This window comes from Saccopteryx bilineata, chromosome 2, assembly GCF_036850765.1.
Source record: "Saccopteryx bilineata isolate mSacBil1 chromosome 2, mSacBil1_pri_phased_curated, whole genome shotgun sequence".
Taxonomy (NCBI): domain Eukaryota; kingdom Metazoa; phylum Chordata; class Mammalia; order Chiroptera; family Emballonuridae; genus Saccopteryx; species Saccopteryx bilineata.
The window spans coordinates 233,649,851-233,671,602 of record NC_089491.1 but is presented as its reverse complement, the minus strand read 5'-3'; the positions used below and the strand labels follow the sequence as shown (position 1 = coordinate 233,671,602).

The following is a 21,752-nucleotide window of genomic DNA, read 5'->3' as shown; positions in this document are numbered from 1 at the left end:
TAAAACCAGTGTCTGCATTTCAGCAGAGGTCACTTGGGTAAACTTCTGTTGTGGAGCCTGATAAGGGATCAGTGATGGGGAAGGGCTATGGGGAACCTGAAATAACACCACTTTGTAGAAAGTCAAGCTTAAGACAGAGATCTAAGTGTTTGAGTAGAGCTCTTGTTATACATAACCTCCAGTGGTGGGATTCAGCTAGTTCCCACCAGTTCAGCAGAACAAATACCTAATTTTTTGTTGAGTTTGACAAACTAGTTGTTAAAATGACACTTGTAATCAGGGTTCTCTCTAAGGTGGGCGCCTGGGCAGCTGCTCAATGCGGAAATCACAAATTTACATTCCTTACTCTTATTTAACATTCATCTGCACAACAGCATATTCTAAGCACCTGTAGTAATGTTCATTCTGTCCATAGCTGAAAAAAATTGCAAGTGAGGACACCAATCAGGAAGCAATATGGGGATTCCAAGATGGTAGCAGAGTAGGCAGACATACAAACTGCCATTTCCCAGGACCAAACTAGATTACAAATTAATTTAAGAACACTTATTGTGAAAAACCAACTTTGGACTAAAAGAACAGGACTCAAAAACCAAGGAGCACAGAAGAAACCATACCAAGACTGGTAGGAAATGTGGAAACATGGTGGGGGGCTCCCCCACTCCCAGGAACGAGGGTCAGCTGAAGGTCCAGAGAGATTCTCATAGCAGGGAGAGAAACACTGAGAGGTGGGGGTCTTCAGTCCCATGACAGGAGCCCCAGCCTAGAGACCCAGAGACTGAAGGAGATAGCCTGACAACATTGAGTGGGGAGGAGAGCAGGATTTCTGTCTGCAGAAAACAGCTTGCAAAGAAGTTGCAGCTGCCTTAAAGGGCCAGCACAGAAAGTCTTGCTCACAGCCACTTGCCTGGGGCTCCAGGGATGAGGAGAGCTGAGAGGACTGGTCTTTCGTGAGGAGAGTGGTTGGATGGAGGCACAGGGACACAAACAGTGACAGGGAGAAGAATACCTGGGCTGAATCATTCTCCGATACTGAGGTGGCCATAGGCAGGGGAAGGGGCACTTCCTCTGTCCAGCACAAGTCTAGCATAAGGCCAATTGACCCACCTCCAGAAAGCTCTCCAGCTCCAATCAGCCCAAAAGTCCATTTGGAAAGGAGGAAGTAAAGGGGAGGGGCCGTGATTCAGGTTTCCAGGAAGACCTGAGCTACACTTTCCCCTTCTGATATGGAGAATGCACCCCAACCCCAGAGAGTACCTGGGCAGACCACACCTTATGGTTCTCAGAGGTCACACCCACTGCATCCCTGTGGATTTACCATACAGAAAAGAAAAAAGAAAAAAGGCCTGGATAGAGTTTCAACTGGGGCCAAAGAGCAAGATATGCCTATTACCCGCGTCCTAATCACAGAAGATCTTTGCTAGGCTCAGCAAAGAAACAGCAGGGAAATTAAGACTTTTATGTAGCTCAACTTGTTAGGCAGAATTAAAATCTGAGCAACCAGCAGAGGCTGAGGGATTAAGCCCTGGAAAAGGGGCTGCATTCCATGTACCAACCTCAGCTGCCCTACCCCAACAAGCCTGCAAACCGCATACAGAAAAAATGAGAAGACAGAGAAATGTAATCTAAATGAATCAACAAGAGAAATCCCCAGAAAAAGAACTGAATGAGATGGAAGTAACCAAATTACCAGATGTAGAGTTTAAAATAATGATTGTTAGGATGCTTAAGGATCTTAGAGCTACAATAGATGGACATAATGAGCAACTAAATAATAGCAAGCATCAAAAAGACATTGAAATAATAAAAAAGAATCAATCAGAAATGACCATTACAATATCAGAAATGAAGACTACACTAGAAGGAATCAACAGCAGGCTGAATGAAGCAGAGGATCAAATCAGTGACTTAGAGGACAAGATACATGAAAACAGAAACAGAGCAGCATAAAGAAAACAGGCTTGACCTGTGGTGGCGCAGTGGATAATGCATTGACCTGGAAATGCTGAGGTCACCAGTTTGAAACCCTGGGCTTGCCTGGTCAAGGCACATATGGGAGTTGATGCTTCCACCTCCTCCCCCCTGTCTCTCTCTCTCTCTCCTCTCTAAAAATGAATAATAACAAAAAAAAAAAACAAAAACAGGCTCAAAAAGTTTGAGGAAACTATAAGAGAATTTTATGACAATATGAAGAAAAATAACACCTGCATCATAGGGGTTCCTAAAGGAGAAAAGAAAGAACAAGGAAGGGATAGAGAACCTGTTTGAAGAAATCATATCTGAAATTTTTCCTATATTGATGAAAGAAAAAGTCACACAAGTTTAAGAAGCATAGAGAGTCCTGGTAAAGAGGAACCCAATGAGGCCTACATTAAGACCCATCATAATTAAAATACCAAAGTTAGAGATAAAGAAAAAAATACTAAAAGCAGCAAGAGAAAAGAAGTCAATTACTTATAGAGGAGCCCCCATAAGGATGACATCCAACTTTTCAATTAGAAACACTTGAGGCCAGAAGGGAATGGCAAGAAATATTCAAAGTAATGCAAAACAAGAGCCTACAACCAAGACTTCTTTATCCAGCAAGATTATTGTTTAAAATTGAAGGAGAAATAAAAAGCTTCCCAGACAAAAAAACAAAACAAAACAAAAAAAACCCTAAAGGAATTCATTACAACCTAACCAGTACTGCAGGAAATGCTAAGGGGCTTGCTGTAAAAAGAGTAAAGGAAAAAAGAAATCAAGAAAAAGAGGATTATAGATTTAAAGAATAAAATGGCAATAAAAAACTACATATCAATAATAACCTTAAATGTAAATGGATTAAATGCTCCAATCAAAAGACATAAGGTAGCTGCATGGATAAGAAAATAGGACCTATATATATGCTATCTACAAGAGACCCACCTCAGAACAAAAGATACACATAGACTGAGAGTAAAGGGATGGAAAAAAATATTTCATGCAATTGGAAAGGAAAAAAGAGCTGGGGTACCAATACTAATATCTGACAAAATAAACTTTGAAACAAAGTAAGAAATAAAGAAGGTCACTACATAATAATAAAAGGAGCATTTCAACAAGAAGATATAACTATTATAAATACATATGTGACTAATATAGGAGCACCTAAATATATAAAACAGATTTTGATGGACAAAAAGGCGAGATCAACAGCAATACTATAATAGTAGGGGATTTTAATACCCCACTAACATCAATGGATAGAACCTCTAGATAGAAAATTAACAAAGAAATAGCAGCCTTAAATGACACATTAGATCAACTGGATTTAATAAATATCTTCAGAACTTTTCACCCCAAAGCAGCAGAATATACATTCTTTTCAAGTGCTCATGGTACATTCTTTAGGATAGACCAACCACATGTTAGGACACAAAATGAGTCTCAGTAAATTTAAGAAGATTGAAATCATATCAAGCATCTTTTCTGATCACAATGGCATGAAACTAGAAATCAACTACAATACAAAAACTGAAAAGCATTCAAATACTTAGAGACTAAATAGCATGCTATTAAATAATAAATGGATTAACAATGAGATCAAGAAAAAATAAAAAACTTCCTTGAAACAAATAAAAATGAACATAAAACTACTCAAAATTTATGGGACACAGCAAAAGCAGTTCTAAGAGGGAAGTTCATAGCATTACAGGCATACCTTAAGAAGCAAAAAAAAATCTCATATTAACAACTTAACCCTGCACCTAAAAGCAACAGGAAATGAACAGCAAGTAAAGCCCAGAGGAAGTAGAAGGAAGGAAATAATAAAGATCAGAGTGAAACTACATGACATAGAGACAAAAAATAATAATAATAATACATAAGATCAATGAAACCAAGAGCTGCTTCTTTGAAAAGGTAAACAAAATTGATGAACCTTTAATCAGACTCACCAAGAAAAAGGGAGAGAGGGCTCAAAGAAATAAAATTAGAAATTAGAGTAGAGAAGTAACAACTAACACAACAGAAATACAAAGGATTGTAAGAAAATACTATGAAGAACTGTATGCCAAAAAATTGGACAACCTAGATGAAATGTATAAATTCCTTGAAACATATAATCATTCAAAAATCAATCTGGCCTGAGCAGGTGGTGGTGCAGTAGATAGAGCATCAGACTGGGATGCGGAAGGACCCAGGTTCGAGACTCTGAGGTCACCAGCTTGAGCATGGGCTCATCTGGCTTGAGCGAAAGCTCACCAGCTTGGACCCAAGGTCGCTGGCTTGAGCAAGGGGTTACTTGGTCTGCTGAATGCCCACGGTCAAGGCACATATGAGAAAGCAATCAATGAACAACTAAGGTGTTGCAACGCGCAACGAAAAACTAATGATGGATACTTCTCATCTCTCCATTCCTGTCTGTCTGTCCCTGTCTATCCCTCTCTCTGACTCACTCTCTGTCTCTGTAAAAAAAATCAATCTGGAAGAATCAGAAAACCTAAACAGATTGATTACAACAAATGAGATTGAAACAGTTATCAAAAACTCCCAACAAACAAAAGTCCTTGGCCCAATGGCTTCACAGGCAAATTTTACCAAATATTCAAAGAACTAATCCTATCCTTCTCAAGCTATTTCAAAAATTTAAGAGGAGGGAAAACTTTCAAATTCCTTTTATGAGGCGAACATAATCCTCATTCCAAAACCAGGCAAAGACACTACAAAGAAAGAAAACTATAGGCCAATGTCCCTGATGAACTTAGATGCTAAAATTCTCAACAAAATATTAGCAAATCAGATCCAGAAATACATGAAAAAAATCATACATCATGATCAAGTGGGATTTATTCTGGGGAGGCAAGGCTGCTACAATATTCACAAATCAATCAATATGATTTATCACATAAACAAAAGGAAGGGTAAAAACCACATGATAATATCAATAGATGCAGAAAAAGCATTTGATAAAATCCAACACTCATTTATGATCAAAATTCTCAGCAAAGTGGGAATACAGGGAACATACCTCACCATGATGAAGGCCATCTATGACAAACCCACAGCCAACATCATACTTAATGGGTAAAAATTAAAAAGCAATTCCCTTAAGAACAGGAACAAGGAAAGGGTGTCCCCTTTCACTAACCACTCTTATTCAACATAGTTCTGGAAGTCCTAGCCACAGCAATCAGACGAGAAGAAGAAATAAAAGGCATCCAAATTGGAAAAGAAGAGGAAAAACTATCATTATTTGCTGATGACTTGATACTGTACATAGAAAACCCTAAAGTCTCAGTCAAAAAACTGCTAGAACTGATAAATGAATTCAGTAAGGTGACAGGATATCAATATTCAGAAATCAGTGGCATTTATATACACCAACAATGAACTGTCTGAAAGAGAAATTAAGGAAACAATCCCCTTCAATATTGCAATAAAAAAGTACCCAGGAGTAAATTTAACCAAGGAAGTTAAAAAGCTGTACTCAGAAAATTATAAAACATTGATAAAAGAAATCAAGGAAGAGACAAACAAGTGGAAGGATATACCGTGTTCATGGATAGGAAGAAGAAATATCATTAAAATGTCTATACTACCCAAAGCAATCTATAAATTCAATGTAATTCCTATTAAAATACCAATGTCATACTTCAAAGATATAAAACAAATATTCTAAAAATTTATATAGAACTAAAAAAGAACATGAATAGCCTCAGCAATCTTGAAAAAGAAATAAAGCAGGGGGTACCACACTTCCTGATATCAAGTTATACTACAAGGCCACTGTACTCAAAACAGCTTGGTACTGGCATAAGAACAGGCATATAGATCAATGGAACAGAACAGAGAACCCAGAAATAAACCTGCATCTTTATGGTCAATTGATAAAGGAGGTAAGAGCATACAATGGGGTAAAGACAGTTTCTTTAACAAATGGTGCTGGGAAAATTGGACAAGTACATGCAAAAAAATGAAACTAGACCACCAACTTACAGCATTCACAAAAATAAACTTAAAATGGATAAAAGACTTGAATATAAGTCGTGAAACCATGATAACCTTGGAAGAAAACATAGGCAGTAAGCTCTCTGATATCTCTCGCAGCAATATATTTGCTGATATATCTCCATGGGCAAATGAAATAAAGGACAGGATGAACAAATGGGACTATATCAAATTAAAAAGCTTTTGCATAGCAAAAGACATGAACAAAATAAAAGGACAACCCATACAATGGGAGAACATATTCACCAACACATTTGATAAGGGGTTAATAACCAAAATCTATAAAGAATTTGTAAAACTCAACACTAGGAAAGTAAACAATCCAATCAAAAATTGGGCAAAAGAACTGAATAGACACTTCTCCAAAGAGGACATACAGATGGCCAATGGACATATGAAAAAAAAAATTCAACATCACTAATCATTAGAGAAACGTAAATTAAAACCACAATGAGATATCACCTCACACCTGTCAGAATGGTGCTCATTAACAAAACAACATAATAAGTGCTGGTGAGGATGTGGAGAAAAGGTAACCCTCCTGCACTGCTGGTGGGAATGCAGACTGGTGCAACTGCTGTGGAAAACAGTATGGAGATTCCTCAAAAAATTAAAAATGGAACTGCCCTTTGACCCAGCAATCCCATTTTTAGGAATATATCCTATGAGTACCAAATCACTGATTCAAAAGAAGAAATGTATCCCCATATTTATTGCAGCATTATTTATAATAGCCAAGATCTGAAAACAACCCTTCAGTGGATGAGTGGATTAAAAAGCTGTGGTACATATACTCAATGGAATACTATGCAGCCATGAGGAAGAAGGAAATCTTACCTTTTGTGACAACATGGATGGACCTGGAAACTATCATGCTAAGTGAAATAAGCCAGGCAGAGAAAGAAAAATACCATATGACCTCACTCATTTGAGGAATCTAATGAACAATGTGAACTGAGGAACAGTACAGAGGCAGAGATGGGATCAAAGGGAGCAGAGGGAAAGTGGAAGAGAAGATGGGATCAGAGAGGGAAAGAGATTATACATATATACATATATATATATACATAACACAGCATTATAGAGAACAGGACAGCAAATCCTAGAGGGAAGAAAGGAAGGCACTGGGGGGAAGGGCAAAGGGGGGGCCGAGGGAACACGGGGGTGGGGGGAGATATATTCAGTGGGATACTTGAATCTATATAAATACAATAAATTAAAATCATAAAAAAAAGTGGTGGTACATATACACAATGGAATACTATGCAGCCATGAAAAAGAAGGAAATCTTACCCTTTGTAAGAACATGGATGGACCTGGAGTCTATTATGCTAAGCGAAATAAGCCAGGTAGAGAAAGAAAAATATCATATGACTGCACTCATATGAGAAATCCAATGAACAATGTGAACTGAGGAACAGAAGAGAGGCAGAGAAGGGGTCAAAGAGTCCAACAAATAGCGGTCAGAAGAAAAGGGGATGAGAGGAGTGGATCAAAGAAAGGAAAGACATTAGGGAAAATATATACACATAACACAGAGAGATAGAGAGCATGATAGAGAGCAGCATGGAGGGAAGGGGAAGGCGGTGGGGGGAGGGGGAAAGGGGGGTATCAAGGAGAACACGGGTTGGGGGAGATATATTCGGGGTAACAGTTGTAACTATGTAACATAACAAATTAAAATCAATAAAAAGAAGAAGCAATATAGAAATATCTTAAATAAGTTTTATTATTTTTTGTCAGGCATTATTTAATATCTTTTCATTAATATTTTAAAACTCTTATAAATCTCATTTTATGTACCTCTTTTTAATTGTTCTTAAGTATTAAATGCATGAAATAATGACTGCCTTTCAGTATATCTCTTTTTTTACACTTAAAATGGTCATTAGGGCAGAGAACTGGTTAAATTATTTGAATCCCACCGCTACCTATGACTGGTTTTAAAAGCTCCTTAAGACCAGCCACCCAGGCCTGTTTTTGAGCTATGGGTAACAATGGCTGTGTGAGAGAGGTGTAATGCTAGAACCAAAGCCTGGGGCATCCAATGTAGTGCCCACAGGAATCTGAACCCATCAGGACATTAGCTCAGTCTGCTGGACTAGGCTGCATCATTGTGGTAGAAGGCAAGTGTTAAATGGTAAGAATCTACTTCCCATTTTCCCTTGGGAAGAGAACTGCATCTTTTGGTGTAAAATGTGAACCCTGTGGTTTTTTGAATATTCAAGGATGGGGAGGCCTCAAAAAGGAGAGAGTGAACTTTCAAAAAATAAGGCACTAGGACTTGAATGGCTTACTGGAAAAAGTTTGAGTTTATGATGAAGGTATTACCATTTATACATTAAAGAAACATGGGAAGTTTTGGCTGAAGAAGAGTGCTTTTATGATAGCTTTCAGTTTTTTCAAATATGATGTATTAGTCTTACTCTGTGTTGTTCTGGAGAGCAAGACAATAAAAACTTTTAGTTGCATAAGTGTAAGATCAGATATTCACCACTAAACCCTAGCACATGAATTCTGCTCAATACATTTTTCAATATATGATTGAATGCAGGCATGAAATAAAAACTTCTAAGGGGGTAGACTTTTGACTCATTTTAGCTTTCTAATAATTCAAGTTACTCTAAAAATTAAATGGACTGCCCTTGAAAGGGAGTAAAATTCTCTATCACTATGAGTGAAACAGGAGCTAAAAGACCATTCTTTAGGGATATTATAGAGAAGATTGATTCATTAGATAATGGCTAGACCACATAACCTCTGAGATCTCTGAAAACTTGGATATTCCAGTTCTACAACCCTAAATCCAAGTGTGTCTATACACAGACTTGGGAGAAGTATAAATAATACTTATCTCAGAGAAATCTTCAAGAGGCATGTGTTCAATGGCATGTTTATTAAACAAATGCTCATGACAGATTTTCACAACAGCAACAAATGTTATTCTGCTACATCAAATCTTCCTTACTAAGAAAAAAAAAACAGTCACAAGGTTGATGGATTTGAATTATTTTTTCATGTTTTCTGGGGGGCAAAACCAGTCTACTCAGTTGTTTTCCTGTGTTTCCTCTTTTTGAAGATCATCTGTTTTCATTTTCTTCATCTCCTCTCTGGCTAAGTGTCCCCGGAAGACTGCTTGGATTTTGACAGCAGCATTCTCTTCTTTTTCCTTATCTTCTTCAGAAGATTCCTTCACGGAAGGGAGAAAAAGAGACGTCATAAACATCCTATACAGCATTTTGATGTCACAGAAATAGTGTATAAATTTAATCAATTTAGAATGTAACAACTGAGATCTGTTTTTTCCTAAGGGAATTTTATATATTGTCATGTTGTCTATGTACCAAATGGTAAATGCCAAAATAGCAGGCATTTTATTTTTCATTCTTTAATACATCTCTGCAATAAATCATCATTGCCAACTTTCTTCCTCCAAAATAGCTCCTACTTAACAGTTTCCTGAGCATAACATTTTGGGGGAGAGGGAATAAGTAAGAATCTTTGAAGTACGGTAAAATCTTGAGAATAATACCTGTGTCAAAATAATCCTGATTATATAAAATAAAACGTTAACTTCTTAATTTCTCAATAACTAGCTAACCAAAGGCACACAATTAAAGTAGAGTGCCAGAGAGAAACCCACTAAGTCCAATAATATCAGTTTTAATATGCTTGGTTTAACTTTTGTATCTAGCTTCTGTTTTTTGTTTTTTAAATTTAGGTATAGGCCCTGGCCGGTTGGCTCAGTGGTAGAGCGTCGGCCTGGCGTGCAGGAGTCCCGGGTTTAATTCCCGGACAGGGCACACAGGAGAGGCACCCATCTGCTTCTCTACCCCTCCCCTTCTCCTTCCTCTCTGTCTCTCTCTTCCCCTCCCGCAGCCAAGGCTCCATTGGAGCAAAAAGTTGGCCCGGGCGCTGAGGATGGCTCCATGGCCTCTGCCTTAGGCGCTAGAGTGGCTCTGGTTGCAGCAGAGAGTTGCCCCAAATGGGCAGAGCATCACCCCTTGGTGGGCGTGCCGGGTGGATCCTGGTCGGGCGCATGCGGGAGTCTGTCTGACTGCCTCACCGTTTCCAACTTCAGAGAAAAAAAAAATTTAGGTATAATTTATAGGCAGTGAAATGCACAGCTCTTAAGTGTATAATTTAATAGGTATATAGCTTTTAATATTTTAAATTATAAAAGTAATACATACAAATCTAAGAACTTAAAATATCACTGGTAGTTCTCCTCTTTCTAAATCCTGCTCTTAAGCCTGACCAGGCAGTGGCGCAGCAGATAGAGCGTCAGACTGGGATGCGGAGGACCCAGGTTTTAGACCCCGAGGTCGTCAGCTTGAGTCCAGGCTCAAAGCTCACCAGCTTGGACCCAAGGTCGCTGGCTTGAGCAAGGGGTTACTCGGTCTGCTGAAGGCCCACGGTCAAGGTACATATGAGAAAGCAATCAATGAACAACTAAAGTGCCACAATGAAAAACTGATGATTGATGCTTCTCATCTCTCTCCGTTCCTGTCTGTCTGTCCCTATCTATCCCTCTCTCTGACTCTCTCTCTGTCTCTGTAAAAAATAATAAATAAATAAATAAATCCTGCTCTTAAGAGGTCACTATTATTATGGGTTGAGTGTACATATTCTCTCAAAATTTCTCAATAGACAAAGTATTTATATGGGTATATGGGTATCTACATACCTTTTTATTTTTTATTTTTTAGTGAGAGAGAGGCTCAGACAGACAGGAAGGGAGACAGATGAGAAGCATCAACCCACAGTTATGGCACCTTAGCTGTTCATTGATTGCTTTCTCATATGTGCCTTGACTGGGGGGTTCCAACTGAGCCAGTGACCCATTGCTCAAGCCAGCAACCATGAAGTTTTATCTATGATCCCATGCTCAAGCCGGCAACCCCATACTCAAGCTGGATGAACCATGCTCAAGCCAGCAATCTTGGGATTTCAAACCTGGGTCCTTAATATCTCACGCTGATGCCTCCATCCATTTTGCCACTGCCTGGTCAAGCATCTATGCCTTTTTAAACATTTTTTTTAAATTGATTGACTTGAGACACACACACAGAGATATAGAGAAGCATTCATTTGTTGTTCCACTTAGCTGTGCATTGTTTGGTCACTTCCTGTATGTGCCATGACCGGGGATAGAACCTGCAACCTGGTGTTTCAGGATGATGCTCTAATTGACTAACCAGCCAGGGCCACCATTTTAAACTTTTTTTTCTTTTAAGTGAGAGGAAGGGCGATAGAGAGACAGACTCTCATATGTTCCTCAACTGGGATCCACCCAGAAACCCATATCTGGGGCCCATACTCCAACCAATCAAGGCACTGGCTGTGAGAGGAGAAGAGAGAGAGAAGGGAGAGAACATTTTACTTTGGAAAGAAAAGCAGATGGTCACTTCACATGTGTTCCCTGACTTGGTATTGAACCTGGGACTTCCACACACCAGGCTGATGCTCTATCCACTGAGCCAACTAGCCAGGGTTTTAAACTTTTAAATGTGAACAAAATGGTATAAAATCCTCTGAGATGATGCTTCAATATGGACAAATAAATTATTCTGAAGTTGGAAACCAATGGGATCTGACCTCAAACTCATGAAAACCTATGTAAGGGCACCTATTAGAGATTTAAGGAAAGAATACTAATACTCCCTTACTCCTTCCCTTATCTCCCACTGTATCTTATGCCAATGTGAGGCTGAGTTGTACTGATAGATAGAATTGTGGAATGATTTATAAAGGTTATGGAAAAATTAGCCATACTAGGTAGAAGCTAAGGCATTCCTTGAGGGGGATGTCCATTTTGGGTGTTGATTATTGGGTAACTAACTGGGACATTAAAAGGAACTCAAAAGCTTGGCCTACAATATTATGGAGAGTAAGTTGTTTCTCACTAGGCTTGGTCCTCTTGAGTTTGGACTATAAAAAAAAAAAAAGAAAACACAAAATATAGATAGTGATATGCTGATAAATGCTTAAAAATTGGCTTTCCAGGAAAAAAAAGTCCTGATGTACAGTATTTGCTATGGTCTTAATATTTCTTCTGTGGCTGATTTCAAGCTACCAAAGTGAGATTACTGGGTACAGGGCTGTGTAGAGATGTATACAATGCTCTCTTGAGAGCTGAACGCTGTCTCTAGCCCACTACAAAATACAGGATGCATAAAGGTGTTTATCCAGGTCTTTACTACTTAGATGTAGGCTCTCAGGAAGTTAAGTCAGTTTTGTGGAGGGCAATGCATGGAAGGACACATTGTATAAAGGGATTTTATGTGTTGTGTGTAATTCCCTGTGAGTTTCCTTTTGTTATCTCTAAGTCTTTCACTGTGTGCTGGTAACAGGATCAATTCCTGAAAAGTTCCCAAATTGGAAAGTGGATCTGAAGAATGAAGAATGGGGCTGGTGAGTTCTACCTGTTCTTCCCCTTAAGGAGCTTTTTTCCATCTGTTGACAACCTTGGGAAATAAGATTTTTTTTTTTAAAGGGAAGAATGAGTTTTACTTTATAAGAGGCATGGCTAAAAATGACCCACCAATTAGTTTATCACTGATGTTAATTATCCAGAAAATGCAAAATCACAATTTTAACAACAGATTTGTGTTACAGATTAGATTCATATTTAGAGTATAATTTTAAATTGACTGATATTCTTTCTGTGAATCAATAGTACATGGAAAACATAACTTACTAAGGCTTGGACTGGTGTCTCCTCTTCCACAGATGTCTGAGACTTTTCTTTCTCAGGTGGTTCCTGTTCCTGGAAGGGAGAGGACCAAATAGCCAATGTTTCAAAAGTAGTAAATTTCAAAGTCTTGAATCAAACTGCTTAAAGGTCATTAAATATTAATTTAAGTTATTGAGAAGAAGTGAGAATTAAACACATACTGATTTTTTTTAACAAGAATAATGGGTGGAAAAAGAAGAAATAAAAACTCTCAAGGGAATTTGAATAAACAAATATTAAAGACCAAGGAACTGGTAAAAAAAGGTTTGCTTTTGGAATGTATGTGACATTGTTTTATGCATATTAAAAACAAACCATTGTTTTATACTAAAAGTTGATAAGATGTTGTGATGAATCCTGAACAAAGTATAAAGAGGTGCCAATAGTTTCTAAGATAGAAATAAAATAAATGTCATTGTGTCGCATAGTGTAAAATCAAGTTGTCTTTTTGATGAAGTTTTTATATTAAAAACTAAGTAAAAAAAAGTAAGTTTTGTTGTTAGGAGTATTTTAAATAGAAAATGGGAAACCAATTCTGCCTGTTTAATTATGGCTATTAAAATCTTCCTCCCAAATAGAGACATTGCTAATTCATAACTTATGGAAAGAGCTTCCTTAATCCATAAAACAGAAAGGATATATAAGCTAACAAATCTTTAGAATTCAAAAAAGAAAGAAACAGCTGATAATGACACAAACACTTTTAAATTTTCAACATTTTCCTTTGATTTCAATAAAGTATGAACACAGAGAATCTAGTTAAATGAAAACAAACAGAACATTTTCTTTTCTGCTAGGCACAAATGAATGGAAATTCACTTTTGAACTAATAGAATAAGTGACAGATATTTCCCCAAATCTACTGTGGAACACCATCAAAACTTGAACTTTGTTAATTCCTTTTAATTCAAATATTTGAGGGTACTTTGTGGCTAATGTTTTATCCAGTTGTCTAGAGTAGTGCTTTCTTAAACTTTAATATTTTTACTTTGGAGATCTTGTTAAATTTCAACTTCTGATTTGTAGATCAGGGTTAGGGCCTGAGACTGAGTTCCCACCAAGGTCCCAGTTGATGCCAATGATGTTGGATCCTACACAAACTTTCTCAACCAGTATTTCTTATCTGGATCAATGAACACAGAATATTTTGAGTAACTACTGTCTCAATTCTCCCCAGCATGATACATTACTAGACACATTCTAGATATAAAGGAGAGACATTGATTCCTTACATGCAAAGGGCGCCTTCTGCTTAAGGCTTAATTATTCTGAGAAACCTTGGTTGAGAAAGACTGGTTGAAAGAATGCCACTAAAGAGAAGATAGGGTCAATCTCTGAACAGTTTAGCTTTAGAGAGAAAACTCTACCATCACCATCTTTAATTTTACTCAGTCTTCTCTAAAATGTCAACGATAACAAAATAATTGGATGAATAGTATTTTATTTTATAAAATATTATTCATTAATTCAACAAATATTTATCTGCTACTGCTAAACACTGTAATGCCCAATAAAATTTGAATATAACTTTCAATTACATTCCTCTTTTTGATCATCTTTACATTTAAACTATATACCTGTGATTCAGATACTTTAGAAAATAATTCCTCATCAGAAAGAACATTACAATTAAGAAAATTTAATAAGATATTTCTAACACCTCTCACAATTTTCATGATTGAAAGGAGATCCCAACAATCTGTTTTGGAGAAAGGAAGAAGAAATAACCAAATCCCTTAGTTTCACAGAACCATACCTTGAATGCATGGTTATTATAGAAGCGGTCGTCTACCTTAGTGCCCCATTCTGCTGGATCAAAGTTGGTTTCTAAATAATAAAAATTTAATAATTTTAGACTTATTTTGGGTTCATTAAAATAAATCTAGAATAACAACACAAGTTGTTGGTCTTTTCCCCAAAACCACAGGTTTATTACTGCCAATTGAAAATCTTATTGCTACTGTACATAGCCTAGCACTGCAGATACGACCAGTGATCATTAAATATATGCTGATGAATTAAACATTAGATGAGCCATTGGGTATATTTAGAAAGGCAGTAAAAAACTGTAATTGCTGCCTTCATAAAATTTATAACAAAATAGGAGAGAACAAATGCCAATACTTAAATATAAGTATAGAAACTTATAAGCATGAATTAGTAAACACAGGAAAATATATAAAAATAAATGCTAAATAGTATGAATGTTTGGAAAAGTGAAGGGAACATTGTTGTTGTTGTTTTTTAATTGAGCCATATTATATAGTCAGCTGACACAGACAGGAAGAAGTATTTATATTTAAACAATTTTTTCTTTAACCTTCTAATTATAAAGACTTTTAGACTTATAAGCTCCCATGTGTATATTACTTAAATTCAACAATTATAAACTTAAGATTATTTTCAAGCCAATCTATAAATATTTTAGTTTGCATTTCTAAGATATAAAGCTAAAATATCATTAACATACCTAAAAATACTAATAATTCCTTAATATCATCAACTATCCAAATTTCCATTGCCTAATATGGCTTTTGTTTATCTTTTTGTTTGTTCAAATCAGGACCCAAACAATAGGCATTCACAGCCTTTTACTATGCCTTCCAAATATCTTTTCATTGAAAGTTCCCTACCTCCTACCATATTTTTTCCTTGTAATTTTATTAATTCAATAAAAAAATGAATTTATTTATTGATGAAATTTGGTCATTTTTCTTTGGATTTTTCCATAGTTCAGATATTTTTTATTCCATTCCCATAATGATTTTAAACAAGTTCCTCTCTCTACTTTTGAGTTTCCTGTATACTGCTGGATAGATCTATGGTTCCATCTGATTTTGATTGTATTTGGCAAGAATATTATAGCTAGCGCAGCGTAATTCTGTCAGGAGATATGTATTCAATAATACCTTGTTGTCTCTCTTTATAATTTTTATGGGCCAATTGATGATTGGTCATATAATTTTTTCAGGTGTTGCATACGTCAGTGTTCTAATTTTAGCATTATTTCAATTCTGGAAGACTCAATAAAGAAAAACCCTCAACTATTTGGTTACCCTGAAATATGGTTCTTACATAAATGGATTAAAGGTTTTTGTTTGATTTTAATTGAGAGGCAGGGAGGCAGAGAGACAGACTCCTGCATGCGCCACAACTAGGATCCACCCAGCAAGCCCCCTATGGGTGGTGCTCTGTCCATCTAGGGTCATTGCTCAGCAACTGAGCTATTTTAGTGCCTGAGGCAAGGCCATGGAGCCATCCTCAGCACCCAGTTACTAGAATGAGACATGGCTGCAGGAAGGGGAGAGAGGAAGAGAGAAAGAGAGAGAAGGGGGAGTGGTAGAGAAGCAGATGGTTGCTTCTCCTGTGTGCCCTGACCAGAAATCAAACCAGAAACTTCCACACTCCAGGCCAATGCTCTACCACTGAGACAACCTGCTGGGCAAGTTTGATTCTTTCCCTTCACATGGCAGTTTTTAGAATAATCAGTTGCTTCCTTAGGATCCTCTCAAGGAGCTTCTTCTTCTTTTTATCATTATAGATTCATGAATAATTAACAAATTTGATGAATTTCAATCCATTGCATTTATTACTCTTACTGATACTCTAATTGTCCAGAATTGGCCAGTAAGGGCTTATTTGGGTGCTCAGATGCTCTTGAGTCCTTGGGAAACAACTCTAGTAATCTTTGATAGTTTCCTTATTTTCTGGTATGACAAGATGTTCAGGCTCATATTTGTATGTCCTGCCCAGTTCAAAGAATCACCTAATTCTCCAAAAACCCTGGTTCCTAGAAAAGGGAGAGTCCATGGTCTAGCTAGATGCTTACTGGTAGTGGGTTGGTCTTTGTTTTGAGGACTTTTAAGAAAATGTATAGAGCTAGAAAATACTTCTGTTGTTTTAAAGAGCAAATATATCATGAGGTCATACAGAAATGTTTCCTTCAAATTTGGGATTACAATATTTTATTAAGTTTATTTCTATATAGCAATTATATTTATATAACATTATTTTTATATTTTAAATTTGAATTTTTCACTACAAATTCAGGATTACATTATAGAGCTCTTCCTTAATTTTTCTTTTTTTAGATTTTTTAAAAATTGAATTTATTAGGGTACTAGTTAACATAATTTTACAGGTTTCAGGTGCCTAACTCCACAACTCATCTCTATACACCATATTGTGTGTTCACCGACCCCCTCACCCAAGTCATCTTCATCTATCACCATTTATGCCCTCCCATCCTCCTCTACTCCCCTCCCTCTTCCCACCAGCAATCACCACACTGTTGTCAGTCTCATTCTATATTTACCACTGATTATTATTCATTGTATAGATGTACTCTAGTTTATTCAATAGATCCCTATTATGAATATTTGGGTTGCTTCCTCAAATAACAATGCAATGAAGAGTGAAGAAGTAGAGTTCCTGAAAGGTTAAATATGTATATATATAATTTTGGTAGATATTGCCATTTTCCTCTCTTTGGGATTATATAATTTTATATTTCTCCAGCAATATATATGAATACTTATTTCCCTCTAGCCCTGCCTTGAATAAACTGGTAAACTTTTGGCTTTTTGCCAATTTGATGGTTGGGTTGCTGGTGGTGGCTGGTGCCACCTTAATGGTTTTCATATGGACTTCTATTTGAGTTAGTTTGAGTGTTTTAATATGTTAAGTGCCATTTGCTTTTATGTTTGTGTGATTGTTAGCTCATATCACTTGGCATTTTTTTAATAAAGCATTGTTGGGTTTTTTTCCACTGTTTTTTTTAAAGCTCTTTATTTATTAGGTTGATTAACCAGTTGTAATATAAACTGCAAACACTTTTTTTCTCAGTTTGTCATTTGTAGTTTCATTTTCCTTAGCGCATTTTTTGTCACACAATATAGTCAATTTTATCCATCTTTTTCTTAATTGCTCTTGGATTCTTTTTTTTTTTTTTTTTTTTTCTGAAGCTGGAAACGGGAGAGACAGTCAGACTCCCGCATGCGCCCGACCGGGATTCACCCGGCATGCCCACCAGGGGGCGACGCTCTGCCCCTCTGGGGGGTTGCTCTGTTGCGACCAGAGCCACTCTAGGCGCCTGGGGCAGAGGCCAAGGAGCCATTCCCAGCGCCCGGGCCATCCCTGCTCCAATGGAGCCTCGCTGCGGGAGGGGAAGAGAGAGACAGAGAGGAAGGAGAGGGGGAGGGGTGGAGAAGCAGATGGGCGCTTCTCCTGTGTGCCCTGGCCGGGAATCGAACCAGGACTTCTGCACGCCAGGCCGACGCTCTACCACTGAGCCAACCGGCCAGGGCCGCTCTTGGATTCTTAAAGTAATTATAGCTATACTGGATAATCTCTAGGCCACTTTCCACCCACCAGTTAGCATTTTTTTACCCTCTTTTTGGAACTTATCCTGGCGTATCGTGTAAGGAATAGATCAAATTTTATCTTTTTTTCATCTTTATTATATCATTTAATAAAAGCTCACCTTTTCCCTAGTGATTCTGAGATACCACTTATTTCATTTACTAACATGTTTCCTGTCACAAAAATCAAAATTAAGACTAGAATTACCTATGAGAAATGCTGGTAAGGGAATACTTGGATTGTATAAGAGACTGGCCTAGAGAACTTTGTTCTTTCCTTTTGGAGAGTAAATTCTTATACTTGTATCAGTTGGATAACTCATCTTTGGTTACATGAATGAAATAGGTATGATGCTTAACATCTTTTTCAAACAGTTTTTCCCATTTTTCATTAGTTAGCTAGTATTCTAAGACAATTACTCTGAATCACCAATTGCTTTAATTACCATGATCCAGTAACAATGACTCAAATGTTTTTGTAATGGGATGTTTCTGAGGTTTAAAATTAGACTAAAGGTATTTTACTCATGAATCTGTAAAACAAAGTTATAACAAAATTAAATTAACGTTCATTACAATTCACTTCTTATCCTGAAGGACTTCTCTTAATAGCTTTTTAGTGTCACTTGAGTTTCAGATTGTGCAACAAATATTCTGTGACTGGAAAAGATCAGCAACATTCAGGAAACTGGCAGGGATTTTGAGCTCTGCCAGGGTAGAGCAGAGACAACAAGGGGATCCAGAGCTCTACAGTGTGTATGGGAGTTGTTTCAATTCAAGCTTTGTGGTAGGGTTTCTCCCTCTCAAATGACTTAAAATGGAATGTTTATCTAATTGTGGCTACTTCTAGGTACCCTTACCACTCTGTTGGAATACTGTAATCAAAAGTAATTATATAAGCTTATATTAAAATGGTTGCTCTAGTTATAAGTTCTTTACAGAAATTTATAGCTGTAATGATTCCCATTCTGACCATTAGGCTCAGTCGTGATAGTCATGAACCTTCAAGGCTGAGAATTTTAAAATTTTATTTATGAAAGTAAAGAAACTGCTCTGTCTCTCAACTAAAGAGTCGCTGTTAGCTTGAATCTTAGTGTCTGGGCAGGATGGCACCTTGGAAGTAAAGAAAAAATAATATAAATTACCTTCCCAAGCTAGAAGTTCACTTTTTAAAGAAGTTTCTCCCTGTAACTTGACTGTAGAACAGTTTCACACACCCCCAGCAAATACCAATTTATTTAATCTAAGGTGTATAAAATTACTTTTTACTATACTTATAATATTTTCAAGTAAAAAGAGCAAAGAATGTAAAGAAAAGTACAAACTCTCCTCCTAGTAAGAATAGACAGTCAACTGCTTTGGACGCATAGGAATAGCCTGCTGGAAAATGGAGAGCTATACTGGACAATCTCAAGGCTACTTTCCACCCAGTGTGTCCATGAGAAATACAACCAAGGTCTGGGTAATAAACGGATCATCTTCAATAATGTGAAGTCATGTGATTTAAGAGGACCTGCCAAAAAGGCAGGTTTCAAACATAACAAAACAGCATGAACTGTCATTTGAAGCTACCTGCCTCATAAAGGCTTTCTGTGAAATACGAATGGTCTTAAACAAGTTTCATCATAATACCGAGTGCTTAGTCTCCAGTATCTATTTTTAAAAAGCTTACTCTCTCTATTCTCTAGAAGATTCTCAAAATATGCTGCTGCAAAAGACGGTATATTGTCCGGTTGTTCCCTCAGAATCTCACGTGTCAGCCCTTCAAGAAGATTTCCAAATCCTTGTGGAATTCGGTAGTGGGTGTTGGAGAATGGAACCGACATCGCCTTGGAAGGAACTGCCTACAGTACCTAGAGATTCATTAAAGAGTACTGTCTTTAAATTTGTCTGATTTTACTTATATAATCACAACTATGGCAACAAATTGAGTACCAATTCCTGGACTTCAATATTTTTAACCCACTACAACCCAAGACCATCCATTTGTTCTGGAGTTTTAGACTCTCCATTATTGATTAGAATATTACAAATACAGAGCTATAGGTCAAGTCGTTCTCTTGATCACAAGAATCACAGATTTTTCAATATAACACTAAGAACTTTTTCCTTCTACCTCAATGTCTTTTTGTATATATTTAAATGGTGAGGGTAGCCCTGGCCAGGTCCTCGGTTATTGGGAGCATCTTCTGGATTTACTGTTATGGTTCAGTCCTGGTCAAGGTACAAACAAGAATCAACCAATGAGCCTGAACGGTGGTGGCGCAGGGAAACCCTGAGGTTGAGGCCTCTGACTTGAGCAAGGGGTCACTGGCTCTCCCTCCTCCCTCAAGGCACGTATGAGAAGCAATCAATGAACAACTAAAGTGACACAACTGAGTTGATGTTTCTCATCTCTCTTCCTCCCTATCTCTCTCTAAAATTAAAAAGAAAAAAGGAATCAACCAATGACTGTGTAAATAAATGGTGGAACAGGTTGACAGTTCCTTTCTCCTCTCTGAAAATCAATCAATGAAAATTAAAACAGCCTGACCAGGCGGTGGCGCAGCGGAGAGCATCCGACTGGGATGTGGAGGATCCAGGTGCGAGACCCCAAGGTTGCCAGCTTGAGCGCGGGCTCATCTGGTTTGAGCAAAGCTCACCAGCTTGGAACCAAGGTCGCTGGCTTGAGCAAGGGGTTACTCCATCTGCTGAAGGCCCACGGTCAAGGCACATATGAGAAAGCAGTCAATGAACAGCTAAAATGCCACAACGAAAAATTGATGATTGATGCTTCCCATCTCTCTCCGTTCCTGTCTGTCCCCATCTATCCCTCTCTCTATCTCTGTTAAAAAAAAAAAAAAATTAAAACAGTAAAAGGTCAAGGTAATTTTTGCTCTCTCACAGGAATTTAGAGAACGATTGTTAAAACTTCACCATAAATTGCTGACAACCTTGTTTAGGGCCTAAAATTTAAAAAGACAAAACAACAAAACTTAAGTCAGAACTCGTCCTGGTTCTAGGAATTAATTTATAGCTTTCACTTCTGAAGCATGATTTACAAGGCCTTGAAACACCTATATATTCTGGAAGGGACGATCAGGACTTTGTAATCGCAGCCGCCAAAGTTCTGGGATTGTTACATTTTGTGGTTGTCTTGATCAGGTCTTGTTTCCCCATTTTGGAACACAAGGGCTGGATGCAGGGCGGCTGCCGGCCGGGCTGGGCCACGCAGCAGCCAGACATACTCAGGGCCCGGCCGCTGGGAGGGCGCCCCCAGGCCGGGCCGGGCGGGGTCTCGGCGCGGGGCCAGGCGGTTTCTGAGGGCCCAGACCGGTTTCCCCTTTGTCGAGGGGACAGGAGCTGAGGAACGGGATCCTTTCAGGGAGGTGCACCGCCTGAGGGACTGCGAGCCCGACTGAGGCGCGCAGGGCGGTCGCAGGGGCGGGCCGCCGTGGACCGGGGCTTGAGAACGGGCTGCCCGCGCTCCCAACAGTGCCCCAGGGTCGCGGAACGTGTTAGGATCCCGAGAAAGGGCGAGAGGTGAAGGGGAAGGCACGGTCTCGGTTTCGGAGAGGAAACGGGGTAAAGCGCCTCACCTCTCGGATCTCCCAGATCTGGTACCGAGTCTAGTGGCTTTTTCCCGTTGCTGAGCAACCGTTTTGTTGTTTTTTTTTGTTTGTTTGTTTTTTTGACGCAACTACGGC

At 38.1% G+C, this 21,752-nt stretch overlaps 1 protein-coding gene across 1 annotated transcript; it reads right to left on the bottom strand.

Moving 5' to 3' along the window:
* Window positions 1-8,282: 8,282 nt before the first annotated feature.
* Window positions 8,283-21,709, bottom strand: SPA17 (sperm autoantigenic protein 17). Its single transcript, XM_066259600.1, has 5 exons — window positions 21,645-21,709; window positions 19,739-19,919; window positions 14,463-14,533; window positions 12,671-12,739; window positions 8,283-9,160 (listed from the first exon to the last, which is right to left on the bottom strand). Exons 2-5 carry the CDS (start codon window positions 19,890-19,892, stop codon window positions 9,017-9,019), a joined length of 438 nt encoding a protein of 145 aa, XP_066115697.1. The 5' UTR covers window positions 19,893-19,919; window positions 21,645-21,709; the 3' UTR covers window positions 8,283-9,016.
* Window positions 21,710-21,752: the final 43 nt, after the last annotated feature.